The sequence below is a fragment of the Podarcis tiliguerta genome (genome assembly GCF_965153285.1).
Source record: "Podarcis tiliguerta genome assembly, chromosome: 1".
NCBI lineage: Eukaryota > Metazoa > Chordata > Lepidosauria > Squamata > Lacertidae > Podarcis > Podarcis tiliguerta.
The window spans coordinates 6,297,298-6,317,963 of NC_139534.1; the positions used below are offsets into that span (position 1 = coordinate 6,297,298).

Here is a 20,666-nt window from a genome sequence, read left to right on the forward strand (position 1 = left end):
ATAATGCTATCAAAAAAGGAGAAGAAGGCATGTGACCTAACATGATCATCTTCATCATCATCATGTTTATTGCAGTGCTTGAAGAACTCACCTTTTCAGGTAACTCTAAACTTAAGGGCTATAACCATGTCCTACTTTGAAACAAACCCCTTGTACTTCTCGTTCCACTTTTTGAGCACTTGGTTGAAAGAATGTGGTCCATTTCTGAATAATGCTGTTTTGCATGGTATCTCCTGTCTGAACAGATAAGATATGTACCTGCACATCATTATAGCTATTCTATATAACCACTCTGGCACTGAAGGAGGAAGAGGTTTTTCCCCAGTAATGAGCAATTGTCACCTTAGTGCCTACTGAATAAATTTATCGCTTCTTCCAAATCAGTGTCACTTAGCACTTGATGATTTAATAACACACCTACTGAATTCAGAGCAATTTCATAACCTGTAATTTGATGAATATACCACAGAACGGTTTTCCAATATTATTTTATCTTCAAACATTCCCAAAATAAATGTGAGTTTGTCCAAAGCTTATTTATTTTGGGATGCACAGACCCCAGCAATTATTTTCTACGTATTTTGGCTGTTGTTGGCATCTGTAAGATTGTTATTATATTAGGATTTTATTATTATATAATTCCATTAGCTAATATTGAAACTCCCCCAATAACCAGAGCTCCTTCAAATTAAACTCTAGCAATGAGATTTTGCAACCACATGAAATACAGTGGTGCCCCGCAAGACGAATGCCTCGCAAGACGGAAAACCCGCTAGACGAAAGGGTTTTCCGTTTTGGAGGTGCTTCGCAGGACGAATTTGCTATGGGCTTGCTTCGCAAGACGAAAATGTCTTGCGATTCCTGGGGGGGGGGTTTCGCTCCCCACCCCCTTTTTCTAAGGCACTAAGCTGCTAATAGCCTTTTAGCAGCTAATCCGCTAATCCCTTAAGCCTTTAATAGCCGCTAATAGCCGCTAAACCGCTAATAGCGCTAATCCGCTAATTGGCTTGCTTCGCAAGACGAAAAAACCGCAAGACGAAGAGACTCACGGAACGGATTCTTTTCGTCTTGCGAGGCACCACTGTATACCTAAATGAGTTCTAGTGGACATTGTTCGGTGCATGGTTTGATCCTAGTAGTCTACTTGGAAATAAGTTCAATTTATTTCAATAGGACATATTTCCTAGTAAGGTATTTATAACCAGCCTAGAATAATATAATAATAGTGTTTATTTTAAAAGAAGATCTTCTGCCAACATTAAAATGACTTAAAAGAGAGCTTGGGAGTAAAAAAAGCTGCCATCTTTTAGCTCTTGAATCAGAACTTTGTGGCTTTAATAGCTCCAAGCTTAAGGGGGAAATGCGTTTAAAATTTGTCTTTAATGAAATCTGCCTCCAGGCAAATTGAAATTAATCTGTTGTTTCTGGTAGAACAGGAACTTGCAGGTTATGTTAGTGCTTCAGAGTCTCTCAGAAGTATTACGCAGAGGCAATAGTCAGAAGCAAGGAATGTGATGATCAAATAAACCTCTATCCTGCTAGATTCAAACACTATTTTGATTCAGTGTAAGCCAGTTTCACATTATTATGTGTGCCTCACCTCCCCAAACAGGTGAATTTGGCATTTCGCTTTCAAAGGAATTAAAACTTACAGTTAGTCACGATCCCTGCTTCACATCATTTTTTGAAACTCCTAGCCTTGCATCCTGACAAAATATAGCAGCCTTAGTTCTGATGGGAGCTTGTTAACGTAAATCACTCGGGGTCTAAGTTGTGCACAGAAACTTCCCTCACATCCAGCCTGCACACAGCAGCACTGACACAGCGGAGACAGGGAGTGGGTTTGCTTCCTGCCTCAAGTGTCTCATTAGCTAGACAGCTCTTCAAGCACAAGCGAGAACTGCGACATGCGCGGAGGCATGGATAGAACAGAGAACGAGGCAGACAGAGGCCAAACAATCCTTTATGAGACACGGATGCTGCTAGCAAACTACAGACCAACAGACTCCTCGTTTTCACTTGATGGTGGTAAAGCTGTGTCTGGACTGAACCATTTCAGGCAGCACCCGGGGTCTCACATGACGGAATGGTCCTGAACGTAAGGAAGAAAAGGTCTAGGGTTCTCCTAGACATGGTAGGCTTCTCTAAGTGCTTTTCTGTGAGGCAGCATACCATCCTGTGAGCCTCTTGTCTTCAGTGGCAAGTCCACAAAAGGGATTTTACACCACAATGAGAGACCAGAGGGTTGCTGCAGCAGAGGTGGGCTTGAATCCTAAGACAGTTAACTCAAGGAAGTTCACGGAGGGAAGAGTTTTCTCCCCTGCAGAGACTTGTGTCCCTAAAGCCTTTCTGCAAGGCTGTGGGCCATCCTGGACAGGAGATGAGGAAGAGGGAGTTGCTGGACGATGGGCGATTTGCCACACATCAGATTTGGATCCTGATATACGTTATAAAGTCTCCTGTCTGATGCTTTTTTGGGTTGATTTTTTAAAAAAGATTTGGGCAGTGCCATTATAGCAAAAATGACAAATTATATACGACTCTGAGACGGCAAGGAGGTGTAAAAGATCAAAGATTTCTCACTAAAGTTTGTGTTACGTTGGAACAATAAATATTGTTAACGTTTTGCTCCAATTCACTGTTTTTTAAGTACAATGAGTATCTGATTAGAAGTTTTAGCATTTGGGAGACATTCTTTTGTGAAATATTCATGAAATAAATTTGTATCTAGGCTAAGGCTGCAATCCTAATTACATGGAAGTAAATCCTATTGCAGTGAGAGGTTTTACCTTCTTGGGCTCCATGATCACTGCAGATGGTGACAGCAGTCACGAAATTAAAAGACGCCTGCTTCTTGGGAGAAAAGCAATGACAAACCTAGACAGCATCTTAAAAAGCAGAGGCATCACTTTGCCAACAAAGGTCTGTATAGTTAAAGCTATGGTTTTCCCAGTAGTGATGTATGGAAGTGAGAGCTGGACCATAAAGAAGGCTGATCGCCAAAGAATTGATGCTTTTGAATTATGGTGCTGGAGGAGACTCTTGAGAGTCCCATGGACTGCAAGAAGATCAAACCTATCCATTCTAAACAAAATCAGCCCTGAGTGCTCACTGGAAGGACAGATCCTGAAGCTGAGACTCCAATACTTTGGCCACCTCATGAGAAGAGAAGACTCCCTGGAAAAGACTCTGATGTTGGGAAAGATGGAGGGCGCAAGGAGAAGGGGGCGACAGAGGACAAGATGGTTGGATAGTGTTCTCGAAGCTATCAGCATGAGTTTGACCAAACTGTGGGAGGCAGTGGAAGACAGGAGTGCCTGGTGTGCTCTGGTCCATGGGGTCACGAAGAGTTGGACACGACTGAACGACTAAACAACAACAACAAAAATCCTATTGAACTTCTGAGTAAGCATGCATTCAATTGCACTGCATGCTCGTTCCACTTAAGTCCTGTTGAAATCATTGTGACTTAAGTCATAGCACCATCAGTCCTGCTCTGGAGGGTTGAGGGAACTCCCCCAGAACAAATTTAGGGCATGTGCAGGGAGAGGAGAGTGTTAGAATATTCCGTTCCACCTTAAGAGGAGCAGGCATGACTGTTGTGTGTCACATGCCTGTTTACATTCCAGTCCAGCACAGCTTGCTGGGAACTTCTGTTTGTGTGTATAGCTTTTGCTTTTGCCCTTTTGCCTGGACACGAAGGAGAGCAGACATGTTTTTCCTTTGTCCTGATGCTGAATAAAATGCCTGTAAATACGCTTTACACAGCCTCTCTCTGCCCTTCTGTTGCGAAGAGTTCTTATCTCTGCTGGCTTGGCTGCCCAGCTTCTGATGGCTTGTGAAGCTCGGGTCGCAGTTACATGCTGATCCAAGGACTGGAGTTCACCCGGCTGCCGGCCGGTGGGCTGGAGCCAGCTGGGGGCCTGCCAATTGCCCCCGTTCCCTTGGGCACATCCCAACAGAGAGGTGGGGCGTTCCAATGCACAGCTAGAACTCCTTAGAATCATAGCATTGTAGAGATGGAAGGGACCCCGGGAGTCATCTAGCCCATCCCCCTGCAATGCAGGAATCTCAGCTAAAGCATCCATGACAGGTGGCTATCCTTGCACTAGCAAAACTGTTGTTGTTTTTTTATAATTAATTTTTATTCAATTTCCAATACACATTCTTTCCAAATTTGACATTCGCATTAAACATTTACATCTTTGGACTTCCTTCAGCCTATCTGACAATTCTCCCTATTATCACTACATTTCACATTTCTTAAGTTTATATTGCACTTTATCACTCTTAATCTTAACCTATCTTTCAAACAACATTTCAATCAGTCTTTTTCACAAAGCTTCTTGAAAGCCAACAAGTGTTAGTTGTTCCTCACATACATTTTTGATATATTCTGTAAATTTATTCCAGTCCTCGGAAAATCTCTGGTCACATTGGTTCCTTATTTTCCCAGTCAATTTATCCATCTCTGCATATTCCATCAACTTCATTCTCCATTCTTCCTTGGTCGGCATTTCTTCCTGCTTCCATTTCTGGGGCACTAGCAAAACTGTTAAGCTGGGTATCACCCATACCAATTTTACTAAGACCTAAGGTAAAGGTAAAGGTACCCCTGCCCGTACGGGCCAGTCTTGACAGACTCTAGGGTTGTGCGCCCATCTCACTCAAAGAGGCCGGGGGCCAACGGTGTCCGGAGACACTTCCGGGTCACATGGCCAGCGTGACATCGCTGCTCTGGCGAGCCAGCGCAACACACAGAAATGCCGTTTACCTTCCCGCTAGTAAGCGGTCCCTATTTATCTACTTGCACCCGAGGGTGCTTTTGAACTGCTAGGTTGGCAGGCGCTGGGACCGAACGACGGGAGCGCACCCCGCCGTGGGGATTCGAACCGCCGACCTTTCGATCAGCAAGCCCTAGGCGCTGAGGCTTTTACCCACAGCGCCACCCACGTCCCTCTTACTAGGACCTACGCGAAACTTATTTTGGCTGCAATCCTTGCTCGCTTACCTGGGAACAAGTTCTGCAGAACACAGTGGGGCTTCTTCTTCAGTAAGCATCTTCAGCATTGCACTGCCAGTTTGGACCTAACTTACAAAACTGAAAAAAATATGTAAACCACCCCCTTCTGATTTTATGTTTTGCAAAAAGAATTTAAAATAAAAAATAGAAAAGCATTGCCCAAGAGTCAATGTTAGAATGGACAGCACTAATCTAGCTTTAAATGGAAAGACAATGCTTCAATGAGAGACAAATGTATCTTACCCCAGCCTGTTAAGATGAAGCCCCACAGGTACTGGGTATCCGAAAAGAAAGCCACAAATATTAAGCTGTGCAGATAGAGGCCTTCAACCAAGATCCAGTAGTAGTTGGTCGTCAAGAAGTAAATAAACATCACCACAGTAATCTTGCACCAGACCTGTCAATCGGTTCAAAACAAAGCAGCACAGTTGTGGTGGTCAGGGAAGCAGTTAAATGTAATACAGTGGTGCCCCGCAAGACGAAATTAATTCGTTCCGCGAGTCTCTTCGTCTAGCGGTTTTTTCGTCTTGCGAAGCAACCCTATTAGCGGCTTAGCGGATTAGCGCTATTAGCGGTTTAGCGGCTATTAGCGGCTATTAAAGGCTTAAGGGATTAGCGGATTAGCTGCTAAAAGGCTATTAGCGGTTTAGCGGCTTAGAAAAAGGGGGTGGGGAGCGGAAAAAAATCTCAAAACTCACAAGACATTTTCATCTTGCGAAGCAAGCCCATAGGGAAATTCGTCCTGCAAAGTGCATTGAAAAACGGAAAACCCTTTCGTCTAGCGGGTTTTCCGTCTTGCGAGGCATTCGTCTTGCGGGGCACCACTGTAGTATACTTGCATATTTATCCTAGTCTTCCAGTTTCAGTGGCCTTATTAATTTGGCATCAAGGCCAAGGCCAAGGCTATGACTCATGTTAACTAACATTGTTCAGTAAGTTTTACTGTTCTTTGTCGTCCCCGCACAAAGAATTGTTTCAATTCTGTATTAAATTGTGAGTCATATGTAATGGTTGTGAAAATAACGGGAGTCTGCTATGTGCTTTAGAAACCCACACAATCATTGCCAGCTACTTAAAAGCAGCCTCTTCCACCAGACCGACACCTTTGCAGCCGTTGTGCTGCCCACCAGTGCCACAATCGGTGTTTCTGCAGCAACACAAAAGCTGTGAATTGAAGGCGTGCTTCCTCACATACCCAGACAGACCTGTCAGGAACCTGCAGCTCATTAAGGGCTTCTGTTCATGCCGTATGTGTCTTTATACACACAGCATATTGGTGGTGGTGAGCAGAAAGGGCTGGGCCAATAGTCAGGCTGCTTCCTAGACACTCCCTGTGGACATTTGCTCATGTGGAAGACCTTTGAGGGACCACCCTGAATGCTCTCAATGGATCAGAACTTCTCTCTCTGTTCTGTCACCAATACTGCTGCTCACTCTGGCATTCAAGGAAAGAGCCATAGCTGAGAGGTAGAGCGTCCACTTTGCATGCAGAAGATCTCAGATCCAATCTCCGGCATTAGGGATGGGAGAGACCCTCACCTGGAGCCCTGGAAAACCACCGCCAATCATTGCAGACAAATACGGCACAAGGTGGGCCACCTGTCCGGCTTCCTAGTTCCTAGTCTGCAATTCTGTGCTCCAATCAGCTAAAGTAGACCCCTCACAGTCTGGTATCAGAACCAGCCTTTCTTGTCTTCTAGTGCCAACATAAAATAATGTAGCAGGGGAGATACCACAGTCGCAAAGATGGCTTTCCCAGGTGAGGCTTATCCATTGCACTACAGGTGTGCTGATCTCTGCAATTTACCCAAATGCGGTAAACTCAGCTGCATAATTTGTGGTAGGCCTTTAAAACTGGGGTGGGGGTGGTTTTTGTTTGTTATTATGTTATGTGTTTTTGTGTTTTTATACAGTGGTACCTCAGGTTAAGAACTTAATTCATTCTGGAGGTCCATTCTTAACCCGAAACTGTTCTTAACCTGAAGCACCACTTTAGCTAATGGGGCCTCCCGCTGCCGCCACGCCACCAGACCACGATTTCTGTTCTCATCCTGAAGCAAAGTTCTTAACCCAAGGTAATATTTCTCTGGGTTAGCGGAGTCTGTAACCTGAAGCGTCTGTAACCCGAGGTACCAATGTATTGTAAAACACAATATACACAGTGTTGCCCTGTGATCTTTGGGTGAAATTTAATTAAGGATAATAGTAGTAATAGTAGTAAGTGGTATTGACTGGTCACACTGAAAACTATACAATTATTTCTAAGGTATTTTTTCACAATTCTGCTGAAGCTGGGAAACAACACTACAAATAAATTGGCTCAAATGACAGTATTCTTTGCTGAACTGTATTCTTTTCAGTATTATTTACTGAATTTCTATCCCAGGATCTCGAAGGAACCCAGGATCCAGGTGTGGAATGTATTTATATATATTTACTTTTTCAGCATGTACTGGCTGACTCCTGTGGAGACGGGTGACTTGGGCCCATTCTGAACCAGCTGAAATGCCACTCTTTCAGGAGTCCAGCACTGAAGTTTGAGCAACTAGGAAGGCTCAGGGACCATCACTGAAATCGGTCGATTTGGATGCCCAGGAAATATTAATGGCTTCCTGCTACCAACCATAAGGGGCGAGACTCAACGAAGGTGTTGCATGCATATGATGAGTTCCACTCATGTAACGGAATGAGGTCCCCCTGTGCGCCCTAAATCTGCTCTGGAGAGTTGGGGGAATCCCCAGAACATGTTTATTATTATTTTTCAAATACTTTTTATTGCTTTTTTGTAACAACAACAAATAAAACAAATACTCTTACATTCAAAAAAATGTATGTCTTCTTATTTACCCTGCGCCTTATTGCGCCCTAACTTTCTTCCATCCCTTCAACGGTTTTCATGTCTCAAATCTTTTCTTACAGTTTCTTATTTACACTCCGTCCACATCACAAGATTTACATCAATCCTGCTACAGTTTTTAAATTCTTGCAATTACTCCGTGTATATTCAACAAATTTACTCCAATCCTTTTCGAACTTTGCTTCTTTTCGGTTCCGAATCTTATAAGTCAATTTTGCCAATTCTATGTATTCAAACATTTTTGTCTGCCACTCCATTAAAGTTGGGATTTCTTGGGATTTCCATTTCTGAGCCACTAAAATTCTAGCAGGAGTCGTTGCGTACATGAATAGTTTGTAATCTTCCTTTTTTAATTCATCCCCTGTTATCCCTAGCAAAAATGCTTCTGGTTTCTTTGGGAAAGTGTATTTAAATAGTTTTTTCATTTCGTTATACATTATGTCCCAATTTTTTTTCATTTTTTCACACGTCCACCACATGTGAAAAAAATCACCATCTTTTGTTTGACATTTCCAACACAATTTGTTACTTACTCTGTACATTTTTGCTAGTCCCCAGAACAGGTTTAGAGGGTCCACAGGGGAAGGAGAGGGAAAAAGTCTCACTGGGCATGCTCCACCAAGCACTACATTGAATTTCACTCAGTCTCTGCCTGCTGGGTCACTTTGGTTTTAGTGTTCTCATATGTGGATTGGGCGCGAGAGAATATTGAACAGTGATTCTGTTAGGTAACGATGGATGAACCTTAGCAAGAAGAGGGGAGAAGTACTTACGTACTGGGACTTGTCCAGGGCTGGAGCCGCTATGATATTTTGCAGGTCACCCATGAGCAGCGAGTCAAGCTCTTTGACTCCGATATGAGCATGAACTACTCTGTCTTTTATAAATATGCTGGTACCTCTGAGCATGAAAGAGACAAACAGATGCAGGTGTATATAATTCCGGGTGCAGTGAAGTCTCCTGTGTGCAAGGGGGGAGGGGAAACCTAATTAAAGGGAGCATAAGAACTCAGTAAGAGCCCTGCTGGATCAGACCCAGTCCTGACTCTTGAAAAGCTCTTGAATTTAACGCGTCAGAAAAGGAAACCTACAGTTGTTCCAAGAGCACCACTGGCGGCAGATATCAGGTGGGCATGTTGCCTGAACAGCAGGTTACAATGGTCTACCAATTGCACAGGTAAGCATTCTAAAACGTGACAGCAATAGGATGGTTTCAGTTGTAATATAAGCCCTTAAGGAGGAGTCGCTGCATGTTAAACAAAGCTCCAATGTATTATGTTCCCTTCAAGTGTCATAACAAAGAGAGAGGCAAACTAAACATTGCATGCAAATGAGTGAAAAAGGGGTTCAAACAGTTTTTAAAAATGAGAAAGAACTTGGGATGCTAACATTTTCAGTAGAGAAGTAGCTGTGTGTGGGAGCTACTTAATCCTTTCCCCACCGGTTGTTTTTTCTGCTCAGAATTAAGTCCTCCAGCATCTTTCCCCCACTGGGATTCTAGATGTCTATCTGCCATCATAAATATAGATGCGGCCAGCAGGGAAAAAAATAATCATTTTTTCTCCATGCCCTTTCTTGGCTCAAATCTCAGCCTGCTGAGGCAGCTTTTTAATGTAATACATATATAAAGTCCTGGGCTTTGTCACTCACAATTGTGTACAATGTTCAGTTTCCCCAGTGGTATTGACTGGATTCAGGTGTTCAGCCAATGAAAACCACTCCATTTTATACTGCAATTAAATTTATCCACTTGCCATTGTGAGGGAAAGAATGTGAGCGCAAGGGAGGGGTAGTCATCGTAGGAATTGCAGACATTATGTCATCTTAAAAGGTAACGGTAAAGGTACCCCTGCCCGTACGGGCCAGTCTTGACAGACTCTAGGGTTGTTCGCCCATCTCACTCAAGAGGCCGGGGGCCAGCGCTGTCCGCAGACACTTCCGGGTCTGCAAGTCAGAGCCGCACATGGAAACGCTGTTTACCTTCCCGCTAGTAAGCGGTCCCTATTTATCTACTTGCACCGGGGAGTGCTTTCGAACTGCTAGGTTGGCAGGCGCTGGGACCGAACAACGGGAGCGCACCCCGCCGCGGGGATTCGAACCGCCGACCTTTCGATCGGCAAGCCCTAGGCGCTGAGGCTTTTACCCACAGCGCCACCCGCGTCCCTATGTCATCTTAGGACTGGCTAAAAGGTTTAAGAGAGGACGGACAGATTCTAGAGGTGTGATTTACTCGCCTGAAGTAGCCCATGATGAAGATCGCCACAGCCAGAGAGCAGAACGAGATGGAATACCCAACGGTGTACATGACATAGAGGCGTTCAAAGAATTCCCTCTGGAGGAAACAGAAGATGTTCCAGGATTTATTTTCTCCTTCAGCGCACAATTGAGAAGTTCTAAGATATGTCCTTTAAGACAACCCAGTCTGGAGCTCAACTGCTGTCATTTACAGACCAACACAATCCTATTCTGCATGGAGGTAAAGCCAGGATTGTACCTGCAACCCCATTGTACTACCCATTCTGGGAAGGTATGCTCCAATCCGTACGGCTGTTGTATGATGCTAAAGAATTTCTATGCATTGTTTTGGGGTGACCAACATTTCTTCTGAGTGCCCCCCTCCCTCACGGTGGTGTTGGAGATTTGCCATGTCCTGGAGAACGACTGAAGGTGACGTTTCTCAAGTCATGGTAGTTTCTGGCACAGTTTACAATATTTAATCGTTATCAAGACGTAGGCACCCTCTCCTTATAGTGCAATCTAATTGCAAGAATTAAGACTAAAATAGACTGAGCTCTTCCTACCCTCTAATTTATGGATTAAAGGGACCCCTGACTGTTAGGCCCAGTCGCGGACGACTCTGGGGTTGCGGCGCTCATTTCGCTTTACTGGCCGAGGGAGCCGACGTTTTCCACAGACAGTTTTCCCGGGTCATGTGGCCAGCAGGACTAAGCGGCTTCTGGTGAACCAGATCAGCGCACGGAAATGCCGTTTACCTTCCCGCCGGAGCGGTACCTATTTATCTACTTGCACTTTGTGCTTTCGAACTGCTAGGTTGGCAGGAGCTGGGACCGAGCAACAGGAGCTCACCCCGTCATTGCGGGGATTCGAACCACTGACCTTCTGATTGGCAAGGCCTAGGCTCTGTGGTTTAACCCACAGCACCACCCACGTCCCTTAAAATTATGGATTAATTAGTAATAAAAGCCAGTTAGGTTCCCCAACACTCTCAGCACTAAAACACCCTCAAGCACCCACAGCTCTGCTCCTTTGCTGGTGAAAAAGCATGTACCTTTCCTAGGCTGTTTTCTGCTTGCAGGAAGTCAAAGCATTCTGAATAATTAGACCATGTCCGGTTCAAACTTTGCACAGAGACCCACGTTCCATTTGAGCTACAGTGTCGGAAAGCCATGCCTGCAAGAGAGAAGAGGCGTTCCCATGAGAAGGTTTTCCCCGGCTAGGTTTCGTGTGAGATAAAATCCAACGTGAAACATGTTGCTGGTACCTTTGTGATTGAAGTCATATATATAAGGAGGGCACGGGACAGCTAATGTTTTCCCCACAGACCCCCTGGGCCAGCAGACCAGACCATCCCATTCTGGGAAGCAGTTGCCTTCTGTAGGGGGAAAGCAGAAATAAGCTGTAAATGAAGAACATGAGAAAAAGCAGGAAAGAGCACAGTGTGTGATCCTCTGGGTTGTTTTTTTTTTAAATGCTTTCAAAATTACTTCCCTCCAAATGAGGCAAGAACAGAGCATTTTCTGCCTAAACGGAAGCTAAAAATATTCTCCAATTTGTGTCAGAATCAATGTGAGGATTCAAGCAGCTCAGATTTGCAAAGAAACAACTTTTCATATTGCAGGCACTTACAACAGCACATATCTTTGGGTCATCTTATTTTGTTATATGACAATTTAACAACTGGTCCCTGGATCCTGCAATTATCATCTGAGGCAGCAACAGAAGAACGGGCCTTTTCTGTGGTGGCTCCCCACTAGTGGAACTCTCTCTCCAGGGAGGCTTGTCTGGCACCTTCATTGCATATTTTTCAGCACCAGGCGAAAGCACTTTGGCTAAGTAAACAATCAATGGCCTTTTAAACTGGGGGAGTTGCTGTTGTGTGTTTCTATGTTATGTATTTTTGTGTTTTTATATTGTAAACCTCCTTGTGATCCTTGGATGAAGAATGGTAAAGCAATTCAAATAATTAACAAACAATCAAATTAGTCAGAATGAACACAGATTCCGAGAATGGTCTCAAATGCTTCTAGGTTGATACTGCCCCCAGAAAATTGCTGTTTCCCCTGGAATTAAGTAAGTTGATATACATTTTCAATGGACTAAACCAACACCGTTGCCTCAGGATAGTGAACAAAGTCCTGGAACAGATTGACTGCCGTTGTGCATTTTGTTAACAAAAGCCTCAGCGAAGAGAAATATAAAACAGTATCAAGATATAGATAAGGAAAAAAAAAATATTCTGCAGACTCTCTCTCTCTCTCTCTCCACGCTTCCCTCTGTTTCTTCTGCCAAACATTTCCCCCGCAATTGATTCTCACTCTTTCCATTTCTTCCAATTGTTAAGCAGATGCTCCTTCCTTCTATTCCTCTAGCTTCACTTTATCAAGTCTTTGCCCAGTTATTAGACAATGAAGTGGCTGATTGCTCTTCTGTCCCTGTCTCCCAGCCTGCCTTCCTCCTCCTCCTCCTCCTTCTGTTATCATTATTTCTTGCACTCTAATGGTAACTGAGCTATAATGGCATTTTCCCATCCAACCTTAAATCTGCTTTAGAGTTTCTTCCTTTTAGGGAGGGGAAAAGCTCTTAAAGCTTGTTTTGGCTAACTATCATCTCCCATTTCCTTTATTTTAATTTGAAAATGTAGTTTTATCTCGGTGTTTGGAATTTATTATTATTTCACAGTGCAGTCCTGTGTGTGTCTACACAGAACCACACTCTGCTATACTCATTGGGGTTCACTCCCAGTTTGCATAGGAATGCAGTCTTACTCTCAGGTCCTATCTATGTACAGTGGTGCCTCGCAAGACGAAATTAATTTGTTCTGCGAGTTTTTTCGTCTTGTGAATTTTTTCGTCTTGCGAAGCACCACTGCGTATTGACGGTTTCCCATAGGAATGCATTGGCGGTTTTTTAAAAAAGGTGCAAGACGTTTCGTCTTGCGAAGCAAGCCCATAGGGAAATCCGTCTTGCAAAGCAACTCAGAAAACGAAAAACTCTTTCATCTTGTGAGTTTTTCGTCTTCCGAGGCATTCGTCTTGCGAGGTACCACTGTATTCGATGACAGCAGCAAGAATGTTATATGCCCAGGGATGGAAGGAGAAAGAACCACATCGAAAGAAGAATGGATATTGAAACTGATGAACTATGCCGAAATGGCGAAATTGACTGGGAAGATTAGACACCAAAAGGACAATAAATTTAGAAATGAATGGATTACCTTTAGAGAATATATGAAGGAGCATTGTAAACATTTTAAAACGTTAGCAGGATTGGATTAGCACTTGTGATATAATCTGATAAAGGGTACTGAAAAAGGAGATTTAATAGATTGGATAAAAGTATTTAGTCGCGGAAAAGAGAAGAGACAATTATTGGAAACTGGGGAGAGGAGTGGGGGGAAGACCGGGGGTCGGAAGAACCCCTATAATGATATTGAATTTGTTATGGATTAATGTAAATAATACTGATGGGAAGTTTTGTTTCTGCCTAGAATGTTCAGTTCATATTAAGTTCATGAAAACATTGTACCGTGACTTGACCACATCTATGGAATGTGATGGTTATGCCCCTTTAAGTTTTGCTATATCAATCAGTAGTTTAATAAAGGAGTATATCAATCATTAGTGATAGTTTAGTAATGGAGGTTTTCACACCTGTCTAACTCTGTGTTCCTTTCCCAACCCTTTAATCTATTGATGATTAATGCCTATATGCAGCCTATATGCAACCCTTGCTTTGTCTTTGTGTTAACCAATCAGCAACAAGCACATACGTGGCAATGCTGTAAGATTCAATAAAAGGGACTCCCCGAGACATGCTCGAGAGATGCCTCCCGTATGACACTTGTCACTCGTCTGTCGTTTATTTCAACCCAACATAATACTGTATGCTAAAAATTTCTGAAATAATATATATAAAAAAATAAAAATAAAATAAAAAGGAATGTAGTTTTACTCTCTTTTGATCTTCAGTGGACTGAAGGTGATTTGCGGGGAAGCATCTCAAACTGCAGTTTTTGTCAAGAAACGATAGGCCTGTTGCGGCTAACATGGTGTGTGTGAGGCTTTGGAAACTAGCAGTGGGAGCACATTGGATGCAGAGTAAGCAAGAATGTGAACAAGACCTTAGAAATGCTGTCTGGAATGGGACGGGGAAAGAAAACAAGTTATTTAGAAACGCTACCTCCTTCTTCCTGTAGCAGAGACGTGATATTTAGTTCGCATTGAAGTTTGGCCTCCAGCAGAAGATAAATCTGGTCCTCCATTGTGACGGTGTCATCGAAGTCATCCTGTCAAACCCAAACCCAAACAGAAATAAGGTTAGAATCATAGAATCATAGAGTTGGAAGAGACCACAAGGGCCATCGAGTCCAACCCCCTGCCAAGCAGGAAACACCAGCAGAGCACTCCTGACATATGGTTGTCAAGCCTCTGCTTAAAGACCTCCAAAGAAGGAGACTCCACCACACTCCTTGGCAGCAAATTCCACTGTCAAACAGCTCTTATTGTCAGGAAGTTCTTCCTAATGTTTAGGTGGAATCTTCTTTCTTGTAGTTTGGATCCATTGCTCCGTGTCCGCTTCTCTGGAGCAGCAGAAAACAACCTGGTGAATAAGGATCTTCTTTTAGGAGAGAAAAGAAGGTAAACAATGGAAGCTTTCATATTTCATAGTGGCTGCACTTTCATTCTGAAGTATTTGACACATTTTTAAGTAATAAATTCCCAGAGCTTTGGCCACGGTTAAGACACCAGGACTTTACATAACCTGATCTGCCTTTGATTGTGTCACCTCAGGTTTCCTAGTAACGGATCCCAAATTTATGAAGAGGCAGACATTTCTGCTTGTTCCAGCAGAGCCAGTTACTTAAGAATCTGCTCCATGTGCTTTCTGCTCTGCAACATCAAAGCAGTGCCAGATCTACACATTTTGCTATAGTGGGCAAAGCCTTGCAGTGACAACTCCCTCTCTTACAGGTCTGTGTGCCCCTACACTGTCCCCCCAATCTGCCACTTGGGACACAGCGCGGCCGGGATGTGTACAGTGGCGTAGCGTGGGGGGTGCAGGGGGGCCGGGCGCACCGGGCGCAACATCTGGGGGGGGCACGCTTGCACTCGCAGCTCTCTGCCCCTACCTGGCTCACTCACTCTCTCTCACTGCAGTGCTGGCTGTGTGAATCCGATCCGAGCCGCCGGGTCGCCGCCCACTGTGGAGGGGAGGGTGCCAGGCGTGCGGTGCGGTGCGGAGAGAGCACGAGGGACTATCTGGGGGAGGGACAGTGCAGCGGGGGGGGGCGCAAATTACTTGCCTTGCCCCGGGTGCTGACAACCCACGCTACGCCACTGGGTGTGTGTCCTTGTCATCTGGGCAGCCCAGGACCTCCATACACATTGCCCAGACTTGCGCCCCGGGGATGTCACTTTGATTTGACTCCCCACCACCCATGCCCGCTCACCGTGGGCCTGAGCTGCTCTGCCGCCTTCGCCAGGGAGGGGTGGGGATCCCGGTGGAAGCCAGTGCCTGCATGGGGGCACCTGGTTGTGCCCCTCAGAATTTGGTATCCAGCCGCCTGCTAAGCTACTGCTCAACAAATGTTACTATTTCTAAATGGGAAGAAGCAGAAGGATTCTTATTGAAAAAAAAACTTCTTGTTTTGGATAATGAACAGAGATGCCTGCCTGACCCTCCATTTAAAGGGTAAAGGGACCCCTGACCATTAGGTCCAGTTGTGGCTGACTCTGGGTTGCGGCGCTCATCTCGCTTTACTGGCCGAGGGAGCCGGCGTACAGCTTCCGGGTCACGTGGCCAGCATGACTAAGCCGGTTCTGGTGAACCAGAGCAGGGCACGGAAACGGCGTTTACCTTCCCGCCGGAGTGGTACCTATTTATCTACTTGCACTTTGACGCGCTTTCAAACTGCTAGGTTGGCAGGAGCTGGGACCGAGCAACGGGAGCTCACCCCATCGCGGGGATTCGAACCGCCACCCTTCTGATCTGCAAGTCCTAGGCTCAGTGGTTTAACCCACAGCGCCACCCGACCCTCCACTTACAGTACTGCAATAAATGAGGACAGCAAGGTGGATCTGAGCTTTCTGAAGCAGTGGGGAGAAGACCCTTCACTTTGAAGAAACCTGGTAGTGGTAGATTATTATTGCAGTTTATTTTGAGCTAATCCTAGCAGGGGATGGAAGACGCTTTTGAATGTAAAAAGGGCATTCCTGCCAGCTTTTCATTTTGGTATGGACAGCTTAGCCTTTGGAGACTTTCCCAGGCAATATACCATTATCAAGTCACTATGGAAAGGGCAGTTTCCTTCTGACAGCAAGCAGAAAACACAACACCTTCCTCCCAAAATGCCTGTGAGATCATGTTTTCACATCATCATTCCCCCCCCCCCCCCCCAGCTTTCTATTCTAGATTTAGGCTTCATCCTCATTGGGGATGGATGAGTCAGCCGGCTGCCAGATTGTAATTATTGAAAGGTTTGGGCAACTGTTTCCCTCCCTGAATTTACAGGTCATGGTTGGATGCCCACAAACTCTGCAGGGGCCCTCTTAATATAAACAATGCTTCTAAAGTATTTGTTGGAGAAAGTCTCTTAATGGAGTCAGGCTTCCTGGTTTCTTAAGTCCCAGGGAAAACGAACCGCTTGACCTCCTGCTTGCCAGCCTAGAGCTGATAGTTGGAAAGCACAATTAGCACTGCAGATCTGCCCAAGCCAACAGAGCTGCCCTCTGACTCCAACACTGGCAAAAATCAATACTGTATTAAGCAAAGGCTGCCAAGGCATATGTTAAATACTTGCAGACAGCAAGATAAGGCAGAGGAGGAAAAACGACCCAGAACAGACTTATGTTCCTATGAAATTCTCTTGATTTATAGCACCTGTCACAAAGCAATTTAAATAATGCCACAGAGATAGAGAGATATTTACATGCATAGGGGTTGTGAGTTCAGCCACAATCACTGCAGGGCCTCTGCTAATAAAATATCAAGGGGTGGGGAGCTGACTGGAGTGTTTGGGTGTTGTTAGCTGCATACAAAAAATGTAGCCTTTGTTCAATGTGAATTACCGTATTTTTTGCTCTATAAGACTCACTTTTCCCCTCCTAAAAAGTAAGGGGAAATGTGTGTGCGTCTTATGGAGCGAATGCAGGCTGCGCAGCTATCCCAGAAGCCAGAACAGCAAGAGGGATTGCTGCTTTCACTGCGTAGCGATCCCTCTTGCTGTTCTGGCTTCTGAGATTCAGAATATTTTTTTTCTTGTTTTCCTCCTCCAAAAACTGGGTGCGTCTTGTGGTCTGGTGCGTCTTATAGAGCGAAAAATACAGTAATCTGAAATAACTACCTTGGTTTCACGCTCCATCACTAACCTAGATTAAAACTCACCATTCCCCTCAAGCATCAACTCACTAATGGGGAAGAAGCACCCATTTACAGTGGTACCTCGGGTTAAATACGCTTCAGGTTACAGACTCCGCCAACCCAGAAAGAACATTGCTTCAGGATAAGAACAGAAATCGCGCAGCAGCGGTGCAGCAGCAGCGGGAGGCCCCATTAGCTAAAGTGGTGCTTCAGGTTAAGAACAGTTTCAGGTTAAGAACGGACCTCCGGAACGGATGAAGTATGTAAACAGAGGTACCACTGTATCAGCTAAGTGATCCTGAGTAAGCACAATAAGAGTAAAACACCTTTTATTTCTGGAATGTGCAACCGGTGAGTTTTACTGTATTCATGCAACTTGGAAGAAGATAACCACCAGGAAGACTACAGAGTGGCCTCTCATGATGATAAATCAGTGGCGCCTCCCAGCTTGTGTGATACAGTTAAGCACGCTGCTAACTCAGCCACCCAGTTCCCCTAAAGGGAGGCGCCACCACCCCTCACCTGGGCGACCAGGAGCCCCTCTTTGTCTAGACCCCTCATGTATCACTCTGGCCTGCTTCTAATGGGATCAGCATACTAGGAGGTGGAGGGGGGAGGAGTGCAGTATGCTGGACCCCCCCCCCCCAAGTGGGGTTGAGCTAGATGACCCTCATGGTCCCGTCCGACTCTACAATTCTGTGGTTCTATGAGGTGTGGAGGGGACTCCATTTAGACTCCTTTCTTTAGTCATTTAGACTCTAGATGTATACTGCTTCAAATGGATGTTTCTAAGGGCTCAACCAAACTTCCTGGACCCACGCCAGCAGCAAAACACACAAGGCGCCTGGCTAATTTCTAACACTGCAGATCAGTGGCCAGCGGTGGACCTCAAATTTCAGCAGCGCCCTGTGTGAAGCCAAAATTTGGTGCCCCTCCCTGCCTCTTGCCTTCCATTCTACTTAATAGTTGCGGCACCCCAGAGGCTTCACACCCAGTGCGACCAAACCGGTCACACTCCCCTCAATCGGCCTCTGCTGTGGCCTTCCTGACATTGTTCCCTCCGGTCCCAGCCGGCAGCATCAATAGCTAAGGGTGACAGAAATTCAAGTTCAGCAACATCTGGAGGGAGACAAGTTCCCGATGGCTGCATTAAATGAAATTCTGGGTCTCTCTCTCCCCTCGACAAATTTCAGTAAGGATCCTATGGGAGGGGGTAGCAATTCATGCTGGTAACTGGGCAGGAACCCTAAGTGTCAAATGGGGCATGAGATTTATCCTTCACACACTTGGAATAGCCCCTGGATGAGGCAGGGGGGAGTTTCACTGGCAACAATGAATATTCCTGCATTTGTAGGTTACAAGCTGTTTTCTTAACACGCTTATTAAAAGATGCCTGCCCCACATTCACTTTTTCAGGTATCAGAATTGCGAGCAGTGCCTTCAAAACACATCAAAATCTGAAATTTGTTTCATGTGAGTAGCCCACAACATCCAGGCTCCTATGGGAGTCTGAGATGGAGACATCTTGCCTTCAATCTGGACTCAAAGCCAACAATCCAATTCAGTGCCAGACAAGCTACAGGTGGGACAGAAAGGGCCAAATTCTAAACCAGCCTCAGTGCGGTATAGAGCTGCTTACATTAACAGCAGCCAAGAATATCTTAAATCTCTTTAAATGCTTCTTAAAGAAAAGAAAAACTCACCATGAGTGCACATGTAATCCTCTAGAAAAGACGGATTTACACTTAATGGTTAAGAAAAACAAAAAACCAGATGGCAAAGTGTAGCACAGAATACCAGCCTGCATTCCAGCAAAACAGCAAGCCAAGCTCCTTTTCCGACAGAACCCGGAGCTGAATCACTCTTGGCTCAGAGGAGGAGGACTGACAGCAGCAACCGAGAACATCTGGCTAAAACGGGACAAGCCACCGATGCAACAGAAATGAGGACTTCCAGGGAATCTCGCTCAAACTGGCAGAATCCTATTTACCAACAGCATCAATTTACAAATTTTGCTGCCTGAAAGGGGTTTTTCGGTCGCCCATTCCTTGGCTGAAAATCCGTGTAATGAAAACTAACATAGTTGTGAGCGCCTCCTAGAGGCGTTTCAAATAACCCACAAACTTTCAACCAGAATATTTGGAAGGATTCCGAGACCCGTTTAAGGATTCAGCCGCACCGCAAAACATCGAGAGATGTATTTCCTATGAAACTAATGCTGGGGGTCTAAGCAAGTTCCTATCGCGTTTTCTTACAGCCCCATCCTTGGACGGGATCGAATCCTGCGCTGTTCCAATGCAAAGGATGGCTTTGCGCGTGGCTTCAACTTGAGGATTCGCTTGCAGTGAATGCCCGTCCCCGTTGGAAGTTGCAAACGCTCAATTCGGCTAAGCTCGCTAGGATCTGGAAGGTGAAACTACGCAAACCGTCGGTTTCCTCTCTTCCCACCCGCAGCCGGGCAAGACTGAGCAAGGAATGGGGGGAAGTGCGCAAAGTTGGGGAACCCAGACCTTTGGCTAATGAAGCCATCCTTTAAAGCGGTGTGTCGGGTGCGGGGGGGGGTTGTTTTTGTTTGGTGTGTCTTTTTGTGCTTTTATATTGTGAACCGCCCTGTGATCCTCGGATGGCGGGAGGTGTGGGAATTTAAGAAATAGTAATAGTAGTAATAATGATAATAATAATACCTGTGCCGATGCAGCCATAGCCAGAAAGCAGCCGCTCACTGCCAGGAGTCCCCAGGAGCCTGGCATCCTGCGCGCCACCGGAGAGCAAAGTTGGAGACGCTTCCGGGCTCCGAGCAAAAGTCACGTCGAATAAAAAGAAAGCGCCGAGGAAACCCGATGGCTAAGATGGGGAACCCCGGAGGCAAGTTACTAGTCCCTCCCAAGGCCGATCCCACGAGCAGGTCTGGGCTTCTTCTGCGGGGAAGAATCGGCGCAGCAAAGAAACGAGACCCTCCGGCTGCGGCGGCGGCGGCTTCGGGTCCTTCCAGTCTTTCTCCTCCGGTCGAAAGAAAATGCTGCTGCCCAAAGCCTAGCCAAGGGAGACGCACAGGTGCGTTCAAGATGCTGCCCACAGAGGCGCGCAAGTGCGCTGAGCGCGAGCAAGGCGCGTCCGGCAAGCAGGAGGCGGCTGCGGATGCGCGCGTTGCCTCTCCGGCTTTTCCCTTTCCTAGACGGGAGGCGGG

At 45.5% G+C, this 20,666-nt stretch overlaps 1 protein-coding gene across 3 annotated transcripts in view; it reads right to left on the reverse strand.

The window, feature by feature from the left end:
- Positions 1–20,666, reverse strand: part of PTH2R (parathyroid hormone 2 receptor) — a 58,647-nt gene extending 37,981 nt beyond the window's left edge. Inside the window, exons 1-7 of one of the 3 annotated variants that reach the window (XM_083401894.1) lie at positions 20,164–20,666; positions 14,300–14,405; positions 11,382–11,492; positions 11,169–11,290; positions 10,114–10,211; positions 8,654–8,780; positions 5,267–5,420 (exon numbers count right to left, since the gene is read on the reverse strand). In XM_083401894.1, the coding sequence (XP_083258020.1) occupies positions 5,267–5,420; positions 8,654–8,780; positions 10,114–10,211; positions 11,169–11,290; positions 11,382–11,492; positions 14,300–14,405; positions 20,164–20,229 (784 nt within the window). In that variant the 5' untranslated portion in view covers positions 20,230–20,666. Of the gene's footprint in view, positions 1–5,266; positions 5,421–8,653; positions 8,841–10,113; positions 10,212–11,168; positions 11,291–11,381; positions 11,493–14,299; positions 14,406–20,163 lie in introns of all 3 variants that reach the window. The other 2 variants (XM_083401893.1, XM_083401895.1) reach the window with 2 other exon arrangements.